The sequence below is a fragment of the Peromyscus maniculatus genome, chromosome 3, assembly GCF_049852395.1.
Source record: "Peromyscus maniculatus bairdii isolate BWxNUB_F1_BW_parent chromosome 3, HU_Pman_BW_mat_3.1, whole genome shotgun sequence".
Taxonomy (NCBI): domain Eukaryota; kingdom Metazoa; phylum Chordata; class Mammalia; order Rodentia; family Cricetidae; genus Peromyscus; species Peromyscus maniculatus.
The window spans coordinates 147,906,076-147,921,001 of NC_134854.1; the positions used below are offsets into that span (position 1 = coordinate 147,906,076).

At 48.3% G+C, this 14,926-nt stretch overlaps 1 protein-coding gene across 2 annotated transcripts in view; it reads left to right on the forward strand.

Annotated features, from left to right (window-relative positions):
- Positions 1-14,926, forward strand: part of Ano2 (anoctamin 2) — a 343,664-nt gene that overhangs the window by 8,792 nt on the left and 319,946 nt on the right. Inside the window, exons 2-3 of one of the 2 annotated variants that reach the window (XM_016006375.2) lie at positions 11,366-11,541; positions 12,873-13,196. In XM_016006375.2, coding sequence (XP_015861861.1) covers positions 11,366-11,541; positions 12,873-13,196 — 500 coding nt within the window. Of the gene's footprint in view, positions 1-11,365; positions 11,542-11,917; positions 12,180-12,872; positions 13,197-14,926 lie in introns of those variants that run through there. The other variant, XM_016006378.3, reaches the window with a different exon arrangement.

Below are 14,926 nucleotides of genomic sequence, written 5' to 3' on the forward strand. Positions count from 1 at the left end.
ACACAGCTGGCAACCAGCAGGACTGTAGGTGGGAAAGAAGAGGCAGAGACGAGTCCTTGATCTCAGGAGCCCAGGGATCGCCTCTCAGGACCAAAGGGCTGCCTGCCTTCCTCTTGGAATCTCTTTTCCTCCCTTGCTCACTGCAGGTGCCTATGCCTCCCCTCCAGATGAGTTTCATACTTATCACCCCAGCTTTTGGGAGGTAGAGGCAGGAGAATTGTGAGTTAGGATAGCCTGTGCTATAGTGAGATAGTTCTTAGGAAAAAAAAAAAAAAACAAGTCCTGTTCTCTGGGGCCTTTCCTGATACCGCTAGACAGAGCGGAGGGCTTTGGTCTTCCTTTGTTAGTTATCTTTCTTCCCTGTGAGAACCAAGGACGTGTTGCAAAGGACTGCATTCTATTCAGCCTTATAATCCCAACATCCCTGCAGTGCACAGCAAGCTAAATGTCTCTGGGAAATGGATGAACAGAGATATAGAAGATTGTACGTAGCAGCCCCACCCTTCCAGGGGATGGCCAGGTATGCTTACACCATGGTGGAGGGTGTTGTATGGTATAGGACAGAGTGGGGCAGGGGGAGAATGAGGCAGAAAGCCTCACTGATAAATAGAAAAACGAAGCCGTTCAGACAGGTAGGTGTGGAGCGGATCGTGAAAAGCCCTATGTGAACACATTAGAAAGCTTGTTTTTCCTCCCCACAAGAGTAGAAAGCCAGCAGATGGGAATGGCTTGGTCCAGTTGCTTCCCAACTGCAGGCTGAGCCATGTGAGCCAAGGAGGAGAGCTCATGTGTTAGTTCCCTTTCCCGTTGCTGTGACTATGTACCTACCCGGCAAGAAACAACTCAGCGGAGCAAAGACTTATTTGGGCACATGGTTTGAGGGGATACAGTCCGTTACGGTGGAAAGGCATTGTGGGTGGTGAGTCCATTCATTGGAGACTCTGTGGTGTTGGGGTGTAGAGTTCTTGCTGGCTACATGGCACCATCAGGAAGGAGAGATGGAGGGAGGAAAAAAAGGAAGGGAGGGAGGGAGGAAGGGAGAGAGGAGGAGAAAGAGGAGGAAGGAGGAGGAGAGGGAGGAAGAGGAGGGGAGGGAAGGAGGGAGGGAGAGGAGAGGAGAAAGAGAACACTTAGGCTAGAAGTGAGGTTAGGTTGTAACCCTCAATGTCCTCCCTCTAAGTGACCCATGTTTTTTCAATGAAGCCAAAGCCCCAAGTCTTAAAGTTTCCAATCTTTCCAAATAATGCTGCCACCTGAAAACTAAGTGTTCAGATGCCTGTGGGAGACATTTTCGATTCAAATCACAACAGGGAGGAGCAGAAGATCAGTGACAGGGAGGTCTGTGCAGAAGGTTAGGGTCTGTGCTGGTACCAGGTGAAGACGCTAACTGTGGCAATACTGTCATCAGGAATGGGGTTGTTCATCTGTGTCTGAGCTGTAAGGCAAGCAGGGCTAAGGAGGAGATTTGCAAAAGGCTTTTCTTGTGTGGCAGGACCGGCTTAGTGTGGTTGCATTGGAGGCTGTGGGAGGTTCTACTCCTCAGGACCTGCAGGGCAAGGTGTGGGGTGATCAGCAAGACAATTGGGCTCCAGCTGGAAACTGATGCCTCAAGTTCATTGAGGAGAGCTCAGCGGAAGTGCTGGTTCCAACTACAACAAAGACCATGATGAAGACGACGTGGAATTCCATCCATTCCAGGACAGAGATGTTCCCTGATTTATGATAGGACCACATCCCAGCAAACCAGTCTGGAAAATACTGTATGTGAAAATGTATTTAATACACCTCCCCCAGACTACTTTATTTTTCCTTTTATTGAAAATAGATTTTTTTCTTACATAATAAATCCCAATTATGGTTTCCCCCTCCCTCTACTTCTCCCAGCTCCTCCTCCTTTCCCCTCCCATCCAGATCCACTCCCTTTCTCATCTCTCAGAAAACAAATAGACTTCTAAGAAATAATGATAAAATATAACAAAATAAAATATAATAAGATAAAACAAAAACTATCACATAGGAGTTGGACAAGACAAATAAACAGAAGGAAAAGAGCCCAAGAGAGCCGGGCAGTAGCGGCACACGTCTTTAATCCCAGCACTCGGGAGGCAGAGGCAGTGGATCTCTGTGGGTTCGAGGCCAGCCTGGCCTACAGATTGAGTTCTAGCACAGCCAGGGCTACACAGAGAAACCCTGTCTTGAAAACAAACAAACAAACAAACAAACAAGCAAACAACAACAACAAAGCTCAAAAGAAGACACAAGAATCAGAGACTGACTGGTTTGCACACTCAGGAACCCCAAAGAAACACTAGACTGGAAGCCACAGTATAAATGCAGAGGACCTGGTGCAAAACCATGCAGGCCCTGTGCACGCTGCTTCAGTCTCTGTGAGTTCACATGAGCTTTGCTCATGGTGATGTAGAGGGCCTTGTTTCCTTGGCGTCCTCTGTCCCTTCTGGTTCATACACTCTTTCTGCCTCCTCTTCTTTGGGGTCTCCTGAGCCCTGAGGGGAGAGATTTGATAGAGACATCCCATTTAGGGCTGAGGGTTCCAAAGTCTCTCATTCTGTGCATAACGACTAGCTGTGAGTCTGTGTATTTGTTCCCATCTGCTGCAGGAGGAAGCTTCTCTGATGATGGCTGAATAAGGCACTGATCTATAAGTATAGCAGAATGCCAGTAGAAATCGTTTTATTGCTTCATTTTTAAAAACATTTATTTTTTAGAACAGTAGTATTTGATTTGGCCCTGGGTCTCTGGTTCTCAGTCATCCAAACTGTGTTGGGTATGGGTTCCATCTCGTGGAGTGGACCTTACGTCAAATCAGATTGGTTGGTTGCTCCCATAAGCTTTGGGCCACTGTTGCCCTAGCATATTTTGCAGGTGGGACAGCATTGTAGACAAAAGGGTTTGTGGTTGGCTTGGTGTTCACATTTCTCTTTTGGTACCCTGCAAAGTACCTTCCTGTACCAAAGATGCTAGAACGTAGAGGTGAAGGTTCTATGTAGGCACCAGCTCGACTTCTCCATGTTCAGTGAGTTGTGTAGGTGCTGTCTTCAGCAATGGGACCTTGCTCTCAGTTTGTGGAGAACAACCTGTAGTCTTGGCAACAGCCTGGGTTGTTTGGGGATTCCTATGGGATCTCTTTGACCAACAACTCAATTAGATGTAACCCATCTCTGTTACTGGATGCTTCATTTGGTGACAAGAGATGGCCAGTTAGGGCTCTGTCCACCCCCATTATTTTGTGATTTCGTTTAGATCCTCTTCATATATGTATATATTTTGGGAAGCTTCTTCTGTATTAGGGTTCCATACAACCTCTCAAATGGCCCTTAATTTTAGCTATCTCTCTCTAGTCTCTCCCTTACCGCTTATTCCCCCCCTTCCCACTTGATCCCCCTGTTTCAGCTCTCCCCATCCATCCAGAACTATATTCTATTTGCCTTTAAACATGTTCAGAATGCTGACATTGTACACATGAGCAAACTCACCTATCACAGAGCTGTCTTTATAACAAAGTGTTGATATCTCAGGTAATTTGTTAAATGACACAGTGATAGTGAGAATAATTGGATGGGTACACTTTCACACCACCACAAAGTTGAAAAACCATCCTAAGATGAACCATGTTGGACCTGGGGTGAGGGCCTTTAAATGCTCAGGTCTCTCTGAGTCTCCCAAGAAGAGCCACCCATGTTCAGGACCTTTGCTACCCAGATTCCTGTTCTTAGCCTTGGAGGATGAGGGTGCTCTGTCTCCCTCTGATGTCCTGGATCTGACTATTCTTGCCAGAAGCAGTGACCTTGAGATGCAGTGATGGAGACTGTCCTTTCTACTTTTGAGAGAAAGTCTCATTGTCTAGCTTGCCTGGAACTCACTATGATCTCCAGCCTGGCCATGGAGTCGTGGAAGCCTTCTTACCTCAGCCTCCTCAGTGCTGGTGTTGAACATCTGGCTGAGGCTGCCCTTTTAAAAAATCAGGGTGTTTCATGCTTCACTCATCAGTAGTTAGTGACGAGACAGTGATGATGCTAAGGGGGAAGCCCAGCAGCCTTGGGAGGGAAGCCTGCTTCTGCCACCTCTGGGGAGGCTCCAGGGCCTTGATGACTCACTTTGCCCTCTATTCTGCACCTGCTGACCCCACTTCCTGTTCTGTCTCTGACCAGTGAGCCTCTTACCTTGCTCCTGGCAGTGCCTCTGGTCCTGCCTGAACTTTTCTTGAGCTCCTGTCTCTTGCCACTGTTTGAATGCATGTTCTGCCTCTAACCCTATGCAGTAAGCTGGAAGATTCCTGCCATGTTGTCTGTCTGTCTGTCTCTCGCTCTCTCTGTGTGTATTTGGTATGATTTGAAGGATTCAGATGGAACTCCTGCCTCCTAGCATTTCTTCTCTCAAGTGCCACCCTCCATCAATGTCCTCATTAGTGATTATGCCTTCAGACTAAGACCACTACCCAACAAACCTACTAATGTTTTCAAAATGCTTTTTTACTTATGCTATATGGGAATGTCACCTTGTGCTATTAGTTTAGTGTAAATAAACTTAGTCATGAAGGCAACCAAGGATTAAACGAAGGGATGGGTATGGGAGATCTCTGGTGGGGAATGGGGAATCATGGAATAGAATGAAGTATATCAAAACAGAGAGGCCTGAGGGGAGGAGCTCAGGGCATGTGTAGGCAGGCTCTGAAAGCTGGCTCTACCTGGTTGCTCATTTAGACAGGAACCTCTCCTGGCCTGAATTCCATATGCTTTATTTTATTTTTCTCTTCAAATCTTCCATTCGACCTAAGGCACCTGTAGCTTTATGAAGTGTGGAGGTTGGAGCTGTCCTCAGCAAGAGGGGACAGAGCTCTTCTTTGGTGCCACTGGACTGAAATAGCCAAGACTGAGCCCAAAGGATAAAATGTGGTAGTCTCAGATGAGGAAGAAGTCCGTCCGCCCGGACTTCAGTGGGATAGACAATGGCCATTGCTTCTCCTAACTGAGTCTGGGAAGCTCTGTAGGAAGCTATGGCAAGCAGGCATATGGGAGCTACAGACAATGCCAGAGACTTTGACCAGAGTAGTGGGATGGGGTTGGGAAGGATGAGAAGACGTAAGACTTGGAGACAAGCGAATGGGGAAAGTTTGGGGCTCGTGATCAGAGTGTCGCCCTTACTTGTGGGCATTGGATGCAGCCTGGGTGTGGAAAGCTTGAGCTGAGCAATTGAGGTCTAGGAAGCCCTTACCTGTCAGCACCAGAAGCTGGGAAGGTGGGGCAAGTTTGTGGAGAGTGGTCAAGAGCCTGGGGAGCCCATAGCTTTGGGCATTTGGAGCTGGGTAGGCGGGGATACTTTGTGATGTCATTGGAATTTAGATGGGGCCTTCATTGACTTTGTAGATTGCTTTCAGTAGCATGCTGTTTATAAAAATACTAATTCCTCTGAGTCAGGAACTCGGAATAACTTTGCAGCTTCTAGTGTCTTCTTCGATTTCTTTCTTCAGTATCTTATAGTGTTTGTTTTAGAGTTCCCCTCCCCTTTTCTTGCCTCTATGGTTAGATTTATCCCTAAGTAACAGGATCTTTTTGAGGCTATGATGAATGGGTTTGTTTTTCTGATTTCTCTCTCTCTCTAGGTCCTTTATTAGTATATAAAAGGTATTGATCTTTGTATATTGGTTTTATATCTTGTTGTTTTCCTGAAATTAAAAGAAATTGGGTCTTAAAAGTGTTAATGGAGACTGTAGGGTCTTCTAAGTGTAGGGCCATACTGTCTGCAAACAGAGATCGATTCTGTTCTTTCCCTATTTCTTTTCTTTCTCTCACTTTATTGTTCTGGATAAGAATTCAAGTACTATATCGACCAAGATTGTAGAGATAGGATACCTCTATTCTGTTCCTGAGGTTAGAGGAAGTGATTTCATCTTTCCTCGTTCAGAATGACGTTGGCTGTCAGCCTGTTGGAGACAGCCCTTGTGTTGAGGTATGTTAGTTTCTTCAGTTATATATAAACTATAGCTACATAAACTATTAAACTATATAAACTCTATGTAAACTACTAAACTATAACTATATAAACTAACAGTATAAACTAACTATTGAACTGTAACTATGTAAACTAATGATGTAAACTATAGTTAGTTTCTTCAGGACTTTTGTGATGATGGGGTTATTTGTCAGGGATTTTTTTGTGACTATTGAGATAATCATGTAACTTTTTTGTCCTGCTTCTACTTAAATACTGTATTTCATTTATTGATTTGTGCATGTTGAACTGTCTTGGCCATGGTATATGATTTTTAAAGTACGTTGTCAAATTCTGTTTGTGGGGATTTTACTGAAGATTTTGGCATCTATATTAATCAAAGAAATTAGTCTATACTTTTGTGTTTTAGTTGGATCCTTGCCTGCTTTAGGTAGGAAGGCAATCCAGGCTTCAAGAAGGAGTCTGGAAGCACTTCTTCCCTTTTGTTTTATGGAATGGTTTGAAGTATGTATGCGGTAGTTCCTGGCAGACCTGATGAAGTCTAGCAAGCACTCCTGGGATGCTTGTTATTGGTGCTGCATTGGTGTCATTACTTGTTACAGATCTTTTTGGGGCTTTCAGAAATATCCTTGGGAATAAGTATCTGCAGAGTGGTCATTCGTGAATGGGACACCTGTGTCATCCTCCCCTGCCGAGGCTCAGTGACCATCATGGAAGAGGGGGTGGAAACATTGTACAAGCCAGAGGTCAGGAGGACTGAGGTGAAACAGCGTCTTCTGGATATGATAGGATCACTGTCCTTATGTACTCACAGCAGCAATGGGGGGGGGGTTAAGCGTGACAGCAGGGATGGTCGCTAGCGGGCTGTCACTGAAGTCCAGGTGCATGAGGGGGAGGGTCGGCACCAGGCTGTGCCAAGGTGAAACACAACGGGCTTGGCCAATGTTTCGGAGTCAAATGTATAGGATTGGTGTCAAATGGGATATGGGGTATGAGGGCAGATGGATCTCCAGATGCTTCTAGATTTCTGGCTGTGTTCTGAGTGTACAGGGCATCCCGAGCATGGATGGGGTGCGGAACCCTGAAAAAGAATCTTGCTGGGAGAAGATCAGCAGTCTGGTTTGGGGCATGTTGACTTTGAGGGGCTCTCAGCCATGCAGGTAGGGCAATGTGTGCAACTGTGCCTAGGGAAGACTAAGGGTAGACAGCAAAAATTAGAAGTCAGTGACAGACAGTAATTCTATCACATTCGTAGGAGTGGATGATAGCATCCAGGAAGACGTTAAGTGTGGTGAGGCTCCAGGTCCTACCCTTGGCAGCATCTAACTGATGCAGAGATGAGTAAGCTGTATCTGCTATCCTCATGGCACCTGTACACACCAGTTCCCAGGGATCTGTTTGATGTTTAATATAACATGTGGTAAGAGCCGAGAGAATAAAGAGTGAAGAGAAAGGGTATTTCCAGACGGATGGGCTAGCCCATTTCACAGGCTGTGGGTGATGGTCTTGACTTCTCATGGATCCTCTTTCACCTCTAAGCTTCTTAGGGAGTCTCTAGGAGTGTGTGGACCTTCCTTCCTGATGGCCAGGTCTCACTCACACCTCCACAGCCATCCCCTGCTGGAGACACAGGTGTGTGTCTCCAGATCTCTGCTTGGTATCCCTATCTAGAGTGGGGGAAATTGAACCATATGCTCCATCCTAATCAACAGAGGCTGGGGGATGGTCACAAAAGCAGAGACTCCAGGCGGTTGTGATGCATTCAGCCCAGAGGAAGCAGAGGGTGTAGCCAAGATGGCCGGTGAGTGCTCTGGAGGCCCCCGGGTTTCCTAGGAGACGGTATACAGTGGTTTGACCAAAGCTCTGGGTTGCTTCTCAGCTGTGAATTGTGATTATTGGAAGATAACTGCCAGAGACAGGGGGTGGGTTCTAGACGAGAATCATCCTTATCACCGCAGAGTTGTGCCTTTGGACTATCGTGGGGCTTTAAGAGCAGAAGATTTAAGACTTTCTCTGAGATACAGTCTTTCTGGTCTAAGTTCTGCCCTGGGCCACTTGAGACATAGCTATGCAGAAATACACAAAGGAAGAAAAATGGGGCGGGATGGCACCAAAGGATGGAGCCCTCCCCTTAGTGTCCTGAGCTGGGCGACCATTGCCAGGATGTGTGTTCTGTCTCTGGGGAGGATCTTTATGATTTTCCCCGATCTTCAGAAGTTATTCAGGCTTTGAGACCCAGGTTTGAGTCCTAATTTGATGTCTTACACTTTTTGGTCTCCCACAGTTAAGAGCCTCCATACAGAAGAGTGTGTCACGGACATTTGCCTTGCATTGGTTTCTTTTCTAGTTGCAGCGATGAAGTGCCAGAGAGGCATTTTAAGGAAGGAAAGGACTATTCTGGCTTAGAGTTTGAAGGAATGTGTTGGGGAAGACACGGCAGGCAGCAGGAATGGCAGGCTGGCTGCTCGCATCGCAGGAAGTAGGGAAGACAGGTCGTCAGGAAGCAGGGGATGAACCGGAAGTGAAGCTGGGCTACAAAGCCTCCAGACTCGCTTCCAATAACCCACTTCCTCCAGCAAGATTCCACCTCTGAAAGGTTTCATGGTCTCCCTAAATAGGACCACCAGCTTCAGAGCAAGCATTTAAACATCCAAGCCTGTGGGGGACATTTTACATTCAAGCCATAACAATCCTGCTGGTCAAAATCAAGTTTCCCCGCATGCAGCAACATCTTTTTTTTCTTTATTAAGACATTTTTAATTCATTTTACATACCAACCATAGATCCCCCTCTCATCCCTCCTCCTGCTCCCCCCCAGCCTCCCCCTCCCCGCAACCCACTCCCATCCCCTCCCCTGAAAAGGTAAGGCCTCCTGTGGGGAGTCAGTAAAGCCAGGTACATTCAGTTGAGGCAGGTCCAAGCCCCTCCCCCTGCATCAAGGCTGTGCAAGGTGACCCACCATAGGTAATGGGCTCCAAAAAGCCAGCTCATGCACCAGGGATGGATCCTGATCCTGCCAGGGGGCCCCTTAAACAGACCAAGCTACACAACTGTCTCGCTTATTCAGAGGGCCTAAGCCAGTCCCATGGAGGCTCCACAGATGTTGCTCTAAAGTTCATGAGTTCCCACCAGCTTGGTTCGGTTGTCTCTGTAGATTTCCCCATCATGATCTTGATCTCCCTTGCTCATAAAACCTCTCTTCCCCCTCTTCAAATGGATTCCCGGAGCTCAGTCTGGTGCTTGGCTGTGGAACTCTGCATCTGCTTCCATCAGTTCCTGGATGAAGGCTCTATGATGACAGTTAGGGTACTCACCAATCTGATTACCAAGGCAGGCCAGTTCAGGCACCCACTCCACTATTGTCAGTAGTCTAAGCTGGGGTCATCCTTGTGGATTCCTGGGAACTTCCCTAGCACCATATTTCTCCCTACTCCCATGATGTCTCCTATCAAGATCTCTCTTTCATTGCTCTTCTACTCTATCACTGTTCCAGCTCGACCATCCCATTCATTCCCTTATGTTCTCATCCCCCATCCCTTACCTTCCAATCCCCCCTTACCTCCAGTTTACTTAGGAGATCTCATCTATTTCACCTCCCCAGGGCGATCCATACATCTCTCTTAGGGTCCTCCTTGTTACCTAGCTTCTTTGGAGCTGTGGGTTGTAGTCTGGTTATCCTTTGCTTTACATCTAGTATCCACTTATGAGTGAGTACATACCATGTTTGTCTTTCTGAGTCTGGGTTACCTCACTCAGGATGATATTTTCTAGTTCCATCCATTTGCCTGCAAATTTTAGGATGTCATTGTTTTTTACTGCTGGGTAGGTAGTACTCCATTGTGTATATGTACCGCATTTTCTTTATCCATTCTTCTGTTGAGGGGAGCCTAGGTTGTTTCCAGGTTCTGGCTATTATGAATAATGATACAGCAACATCTTAAGGAGGCCATACTTCTCGAGTTCAGTGACCATGTGTTCTAAACTCCTAGGAACAAACAATCTGGCAGATAGCTGGATGCCTAAGGATTGGCAACTGATCTCATGGTGATTGAGATGTTCTTTTTCCCAAGTGGGGGATTATGCTCTACCAATCACTTATCCCCACAGCCTTGACTGTGTTTCAAGAACTGCCATGCATTCATTCCAGGTACTTAGGACCAATCTAAATGTACAGGTATTACTGTTCATGGGGCGCTTACAATGAAAATAAGAACCATAATCATTACCATCACCTTTTATTGTGAACTCAGAAGCTAATCACTACTTGAGGTGTTTGGGATGAATTCTGTTCTCATCTCCACACCTGCCCTTCAAGTAGCTGAAGAAACAAGCCTAACATGGCTGCAGCGTTAAGAAATGGTGGAGCTACTGGGCAGTGGTGGTGCACGCCTTTAATCCCAGCACTCGGGAGGCAGAGGCAGGTGGATCTCTGTGATTTCGAGGCCAGCCTGGTCTATAGAGTGAGTTCCAGGATAGCCAAGACTACACAGAGAAACCTTGTCTTGAAAAAACAAAACAAAACAAATAAACACACAAAAAAGGAAAGAAAGAAAGAAAAGAAATGGTGGAGCTGAGAGTCAGGCACAGGCACACAGGCTGGAGCTGAGGGTCAGGCACAGGCACACTGGCTGGCTGGAGATTCCTGGAGATGAGAATAGAGTGTAGAGTGTGTCCGACCAGCTATAAGACTTTGGTGACTCGGGGCCCCTGGCTGGAGAGGGCCAGAAAAGGGCTGCAGGTCTCCTAGAAGTTGGCCTGAATAATAGGTGTATGAGAACTTCCCAAGGGCACTGAAAGACGTTTCCTGCTCCATGGGTCCACGGCTGCCTCAGTGGGTCCACTGTTGCTCTGCCCTGGCTCCTTCCTTGCAGGTATAGGGCTGTCCAGGATGCCTACTGGCCTTGACGCCCTGGGAGAGACCCTGCAGTCCTGTGTCCCTGGGAGGGAGGTGCTCCACCCACCCTGGCTCATGGGATGCTTTCTTCTTGTCCCAGACTGCAGACTTGCTGGCCAGCTCTCATGGTCTCGAGGACAAAGTAGAGACAGAACAACAGTGGATCAGTGGTGGGGAGCTTTGCCCAGCGGGCACCATGCCCTGGGTTTGAGCCCCACCATTGCATGTTGAGTACATACATGCACTCATGAGATTATGACAGCTGTGACGTGTGTGTGTGTGTGTGTGTGTGTGTGTGTGTGTGTGTGGTAGGGGAGTCACCAACTACTTTTACTCCCATCAGCCAAAATAAATGTGGTGAGATAAGGCTGCAGATAAGGCTGTAAACTAAGCACAGGCCATTTCCACGGAGCCACGGGGCATTTTTCTCACTGCCTTAGATTCTGTGTCTTGAGAGTCCTGTCACCTGAACTTGTGGTACCTCTCCTGTCTTTCTCACAGACATCCCTCTACTCCCTGGATCTCCACGACGGCTGAGTTCGAGGACAGTGGCCAGAGGAGGCCAGGGTCCCAAACAGTACCTCAAAGTGCCAAGTCCGCGGGTCCCAGGCCAGAGGGACAGTTCTAGCCAACACTCTAGCCACGTCTCCAGGAGAGCGTGTTCCCGTGACAGCGCTGTGAGTACATCCTGAGGGAGCTTCCCACCTGGCCACCCTGCCGTTTGAGGCTTGCGTGTACTTACGTGAAAAGCCCTGGGTTTTTGGTCGAGCCCTTTAATCTTCTCTTTCTCCGAGCCAGGCACACTTTCCAGCAACCCTGGCTTTCCTCTTCAGGGAAGGGGCTGGAAATGAGGTGAGAGGCAGATGATTCCTACCTGTTGGGCTGTAGGCTCCCAGGCTCCGTTCCCACAGGCCTGAGAAACCCCATCTCCTCAGCTGTGGTGGCTCCGAGCCTCTCTCCTGTGCCTGGCATTTCATCTGGTTGCCCCGGTGACCTCTCAGGTGGCTGCTGAGGCAGCTGGGTATCAAACCAGTAATAAACAAGGAAACACCCAGAGGGAGGGAGGCAGGTCCCTGGCCTGCTCCGCCTCGCTCTCTTTCCTCCTCTTCTCTCTACCTCTCCAGTCCAGAGTGGAGGGTAGGGGAGCCCTCAGTTGCTCCATTTCTGTCACCAGCAGAATCCTTTCTAGTGGCTGGGGAGGAGGGAGAGGAGGAGGATGTGGCTTTGTGAGGGGCAGAGTGTCCAGTGAATTCCTGTGGGTGGGAGAGGAGACTGGAAATTGGTCCTTATTGTGATGGATCCAGAGCACCTGCCGGTGAGTATTCTGCGTGTGCTTTTGGAGAGTGTTTGCAGGCTCAAGCGCAGAGCTCTGCAAGGAATGGCACATGTGTGGGTGTGCCAGGGTGCACCTGGAGGGTTGTGCATTGGGTTGCCTTTGTGTGCCTGTGCACATGGACGCCTTGACATGTGTGCAGAAGTGCTGAATCAGGGAGGCGTGAGTGGAGGGGACTGCCTGCAGGTGTTAGGTATGTGTTGATGAGCCGGAGTGCACATGGGCTTCAGGGTTGGGGGCAGGCCGTGTGGACTGGCAAGAGTGTGCTGCTGTGTGTGCAACCTCCCTGTCTCTCTCCGCCTCTCTGTCTCTGTTCCTCTGTCTCTGTCTCTGTCTTTCTCTCTCTCTCTGCCTCTGTGTCTCTGTGTTTCCGTCTCTGTCTCTCTGTCTCTCTGTCTCTCTGTCTCTCTGTCTCTCTCTCTCTCTCTCTCTCTCTCTCTCTGTGTGGTATGCATGCACTGGATACCAGAGCATGTGGGAAGGTACTGATGACCTCGCTGCACACGTGTGTGGAGGGCTACATGTGACAGGCAGGCCTAGGCTGCAGATCCTTTCATTGGACAGACAGGGCCTCTGGATCTGAGAACCTTGCCTCCTAGTCTGTCCCAGAGACCCAGGTCATCCTCTTAGCCACCTTACTCATCTGATCTAACCTGTGTTTTTTTCTCTGGCCAGGTCATCAATAACTACCTGGACGCCAATGAAGCCCCGTCGGAAGCCCGTCTGAGCCGAATGCACTTCCATGACAACCAGAGGAAAGTTGACTATGTGCTTGCATACCACTACCGGAAACGAGGAGCACAGCAGGGTCATGGCTCCCCTGGACATTCACTGGCTGTTATCTCCAATGGGGAGACAGGCAAGGAGCGCCGCACAGGAGGTCCCGGTGATGTTGAACTTGGGCCGCTGGATGCTCTGGAGGAGGAAAGGAGGGAGCAGAGAGATGAATTCGAACACAACCTGATGGCGGCCGGACTGGAGCTGGAGAAGGACTTGGAGGTGAGGCCGACCAGGCTACAGGTCTCAGGGTGGGATGGGCCCCTGGTGGTCAGTGCTACCTCAAGAAAGCTTTGGCCTTGCTCTAGCAGACAGCTTATTTTTTCTTTTGTGTGAAGCAGATTCTTTTGCCCAAGGCCTTGCAGGGGAGTCTTGGCATTGTGGTGACTTTGGCCAAGAGGTTCTACGCTGCTGTGGGGTGGCAGTGGTGTGCCATGCCCACTCCTGATCATGCACACACAAAGCACCTGACAGTCTGGTTAGAGACTGAAGGAAGGACAAGGCTGCCTGAAGGTCTGTGGCTTTCTCCAGAGTGGTTTCCTTACGCGAAGACCTGATTTTCCTGTTGAACTTGGATCTAAGTTCCTCTGGTGGGATATAGGGATCTCCTTCAGAAAGGGATGGGCTTTCTCAGAGCTCCTTGAGGAATCTTTCATGAGATACTTTAGGGGACTGAATGGGACACCATTGAATATATTTTTATAAATCTGCAAGTTTGTGTATGTGTGTGTATGTGTATGCACATCTGTATATCACCTCTGGTAAGCAGACTAAGGAAATCCATGGGAACCCACCCACCCACCCACCCAACTATCCATCCACCCATCCATCCATATATCAGCCTATCTCTAACACTCTGATCTTTTCTAAATATTCTGCCTTACTGTTTCTTCCAAACCTGTCTATCTCTAATTTCCCCTGGCCTCCTCCTCCTCCATTCCAGGCCAGCCACCAGCCTACCCTTAGTTGTGGGTTGATGTCACTCTGGCTTCGGCGTGTTGACTTTGATGGAGTCCTCTCTTCCAGGGACCCTTGCTCAGACCCAGGCACGCTCATGCCCTCACTTCAGGTCCCTGCTCTTTCCTCTTTCTCTGGCCACCCCCAATAAAATCTCATCACGCCTTTCACTCTCCATCCCTGGCCCCTGCTCTATGTTTCTCAGTCCTACTTAGTCCAGCACCTCTACCTACAGCAGTGTGGTAGGTTTATCTCTTATCTGTGCCCCACCAACTCCATGACAGTAGGGATTTTGTTTCATTTCCTGCTACATCCCCAGAACCGCGGATAGAATCTCTCTCACAGTAGGTGTCTAATAAGTACTGGTTGTGTAAATGGTTGGCCCTTTAGAGGAACTTATTGAGCACCTCATGTATACAAGATATTATGCTAGGTGTTTTCATTTCCCCATCTAACACTGAAACCACAGTGTATTACCACAGCCCAGCAAGGAGGGTGTTACTTTTCAAATAAGGAGCCTGAGTGCTTATATGATTTTTTTTGAGACAGGGTTTCTCTGTGTAGTTTTGGTGCCTGTCCTGGATCTCACTCTGTAGACCAGGCTGGCCTCGAACTCACAGAGATCCGCCTGGCTCTGCCTCCTGAGTGCTAGGATTAAAGGCATGCACCACCCACCACCACCCGGCTTATTGATTTTTATACTATTTTTTTTTCATGCAATGTTTTGATCATGTTTTTCCACTCCCCTAACTCCTCCCAGGTTCTCCTCACCTCCTTACCCACCCAACTTTATGTGCTCCCCCACCAAAACAACCGCCTACAACAATCAAACAGAAATCAAAACAAACAAAATACCAGTGAGATACAAAATGCCATAATGAAACGAAACAAAAAGTCCGCACAAAGGCCGAGGAGTTTGTTTTGTGTTGGCCACCTGCTCTTGAGCACCTGGCCTGCCTAGAGTGTGGTGGATAGTTCCAGTGACACTGTATTGG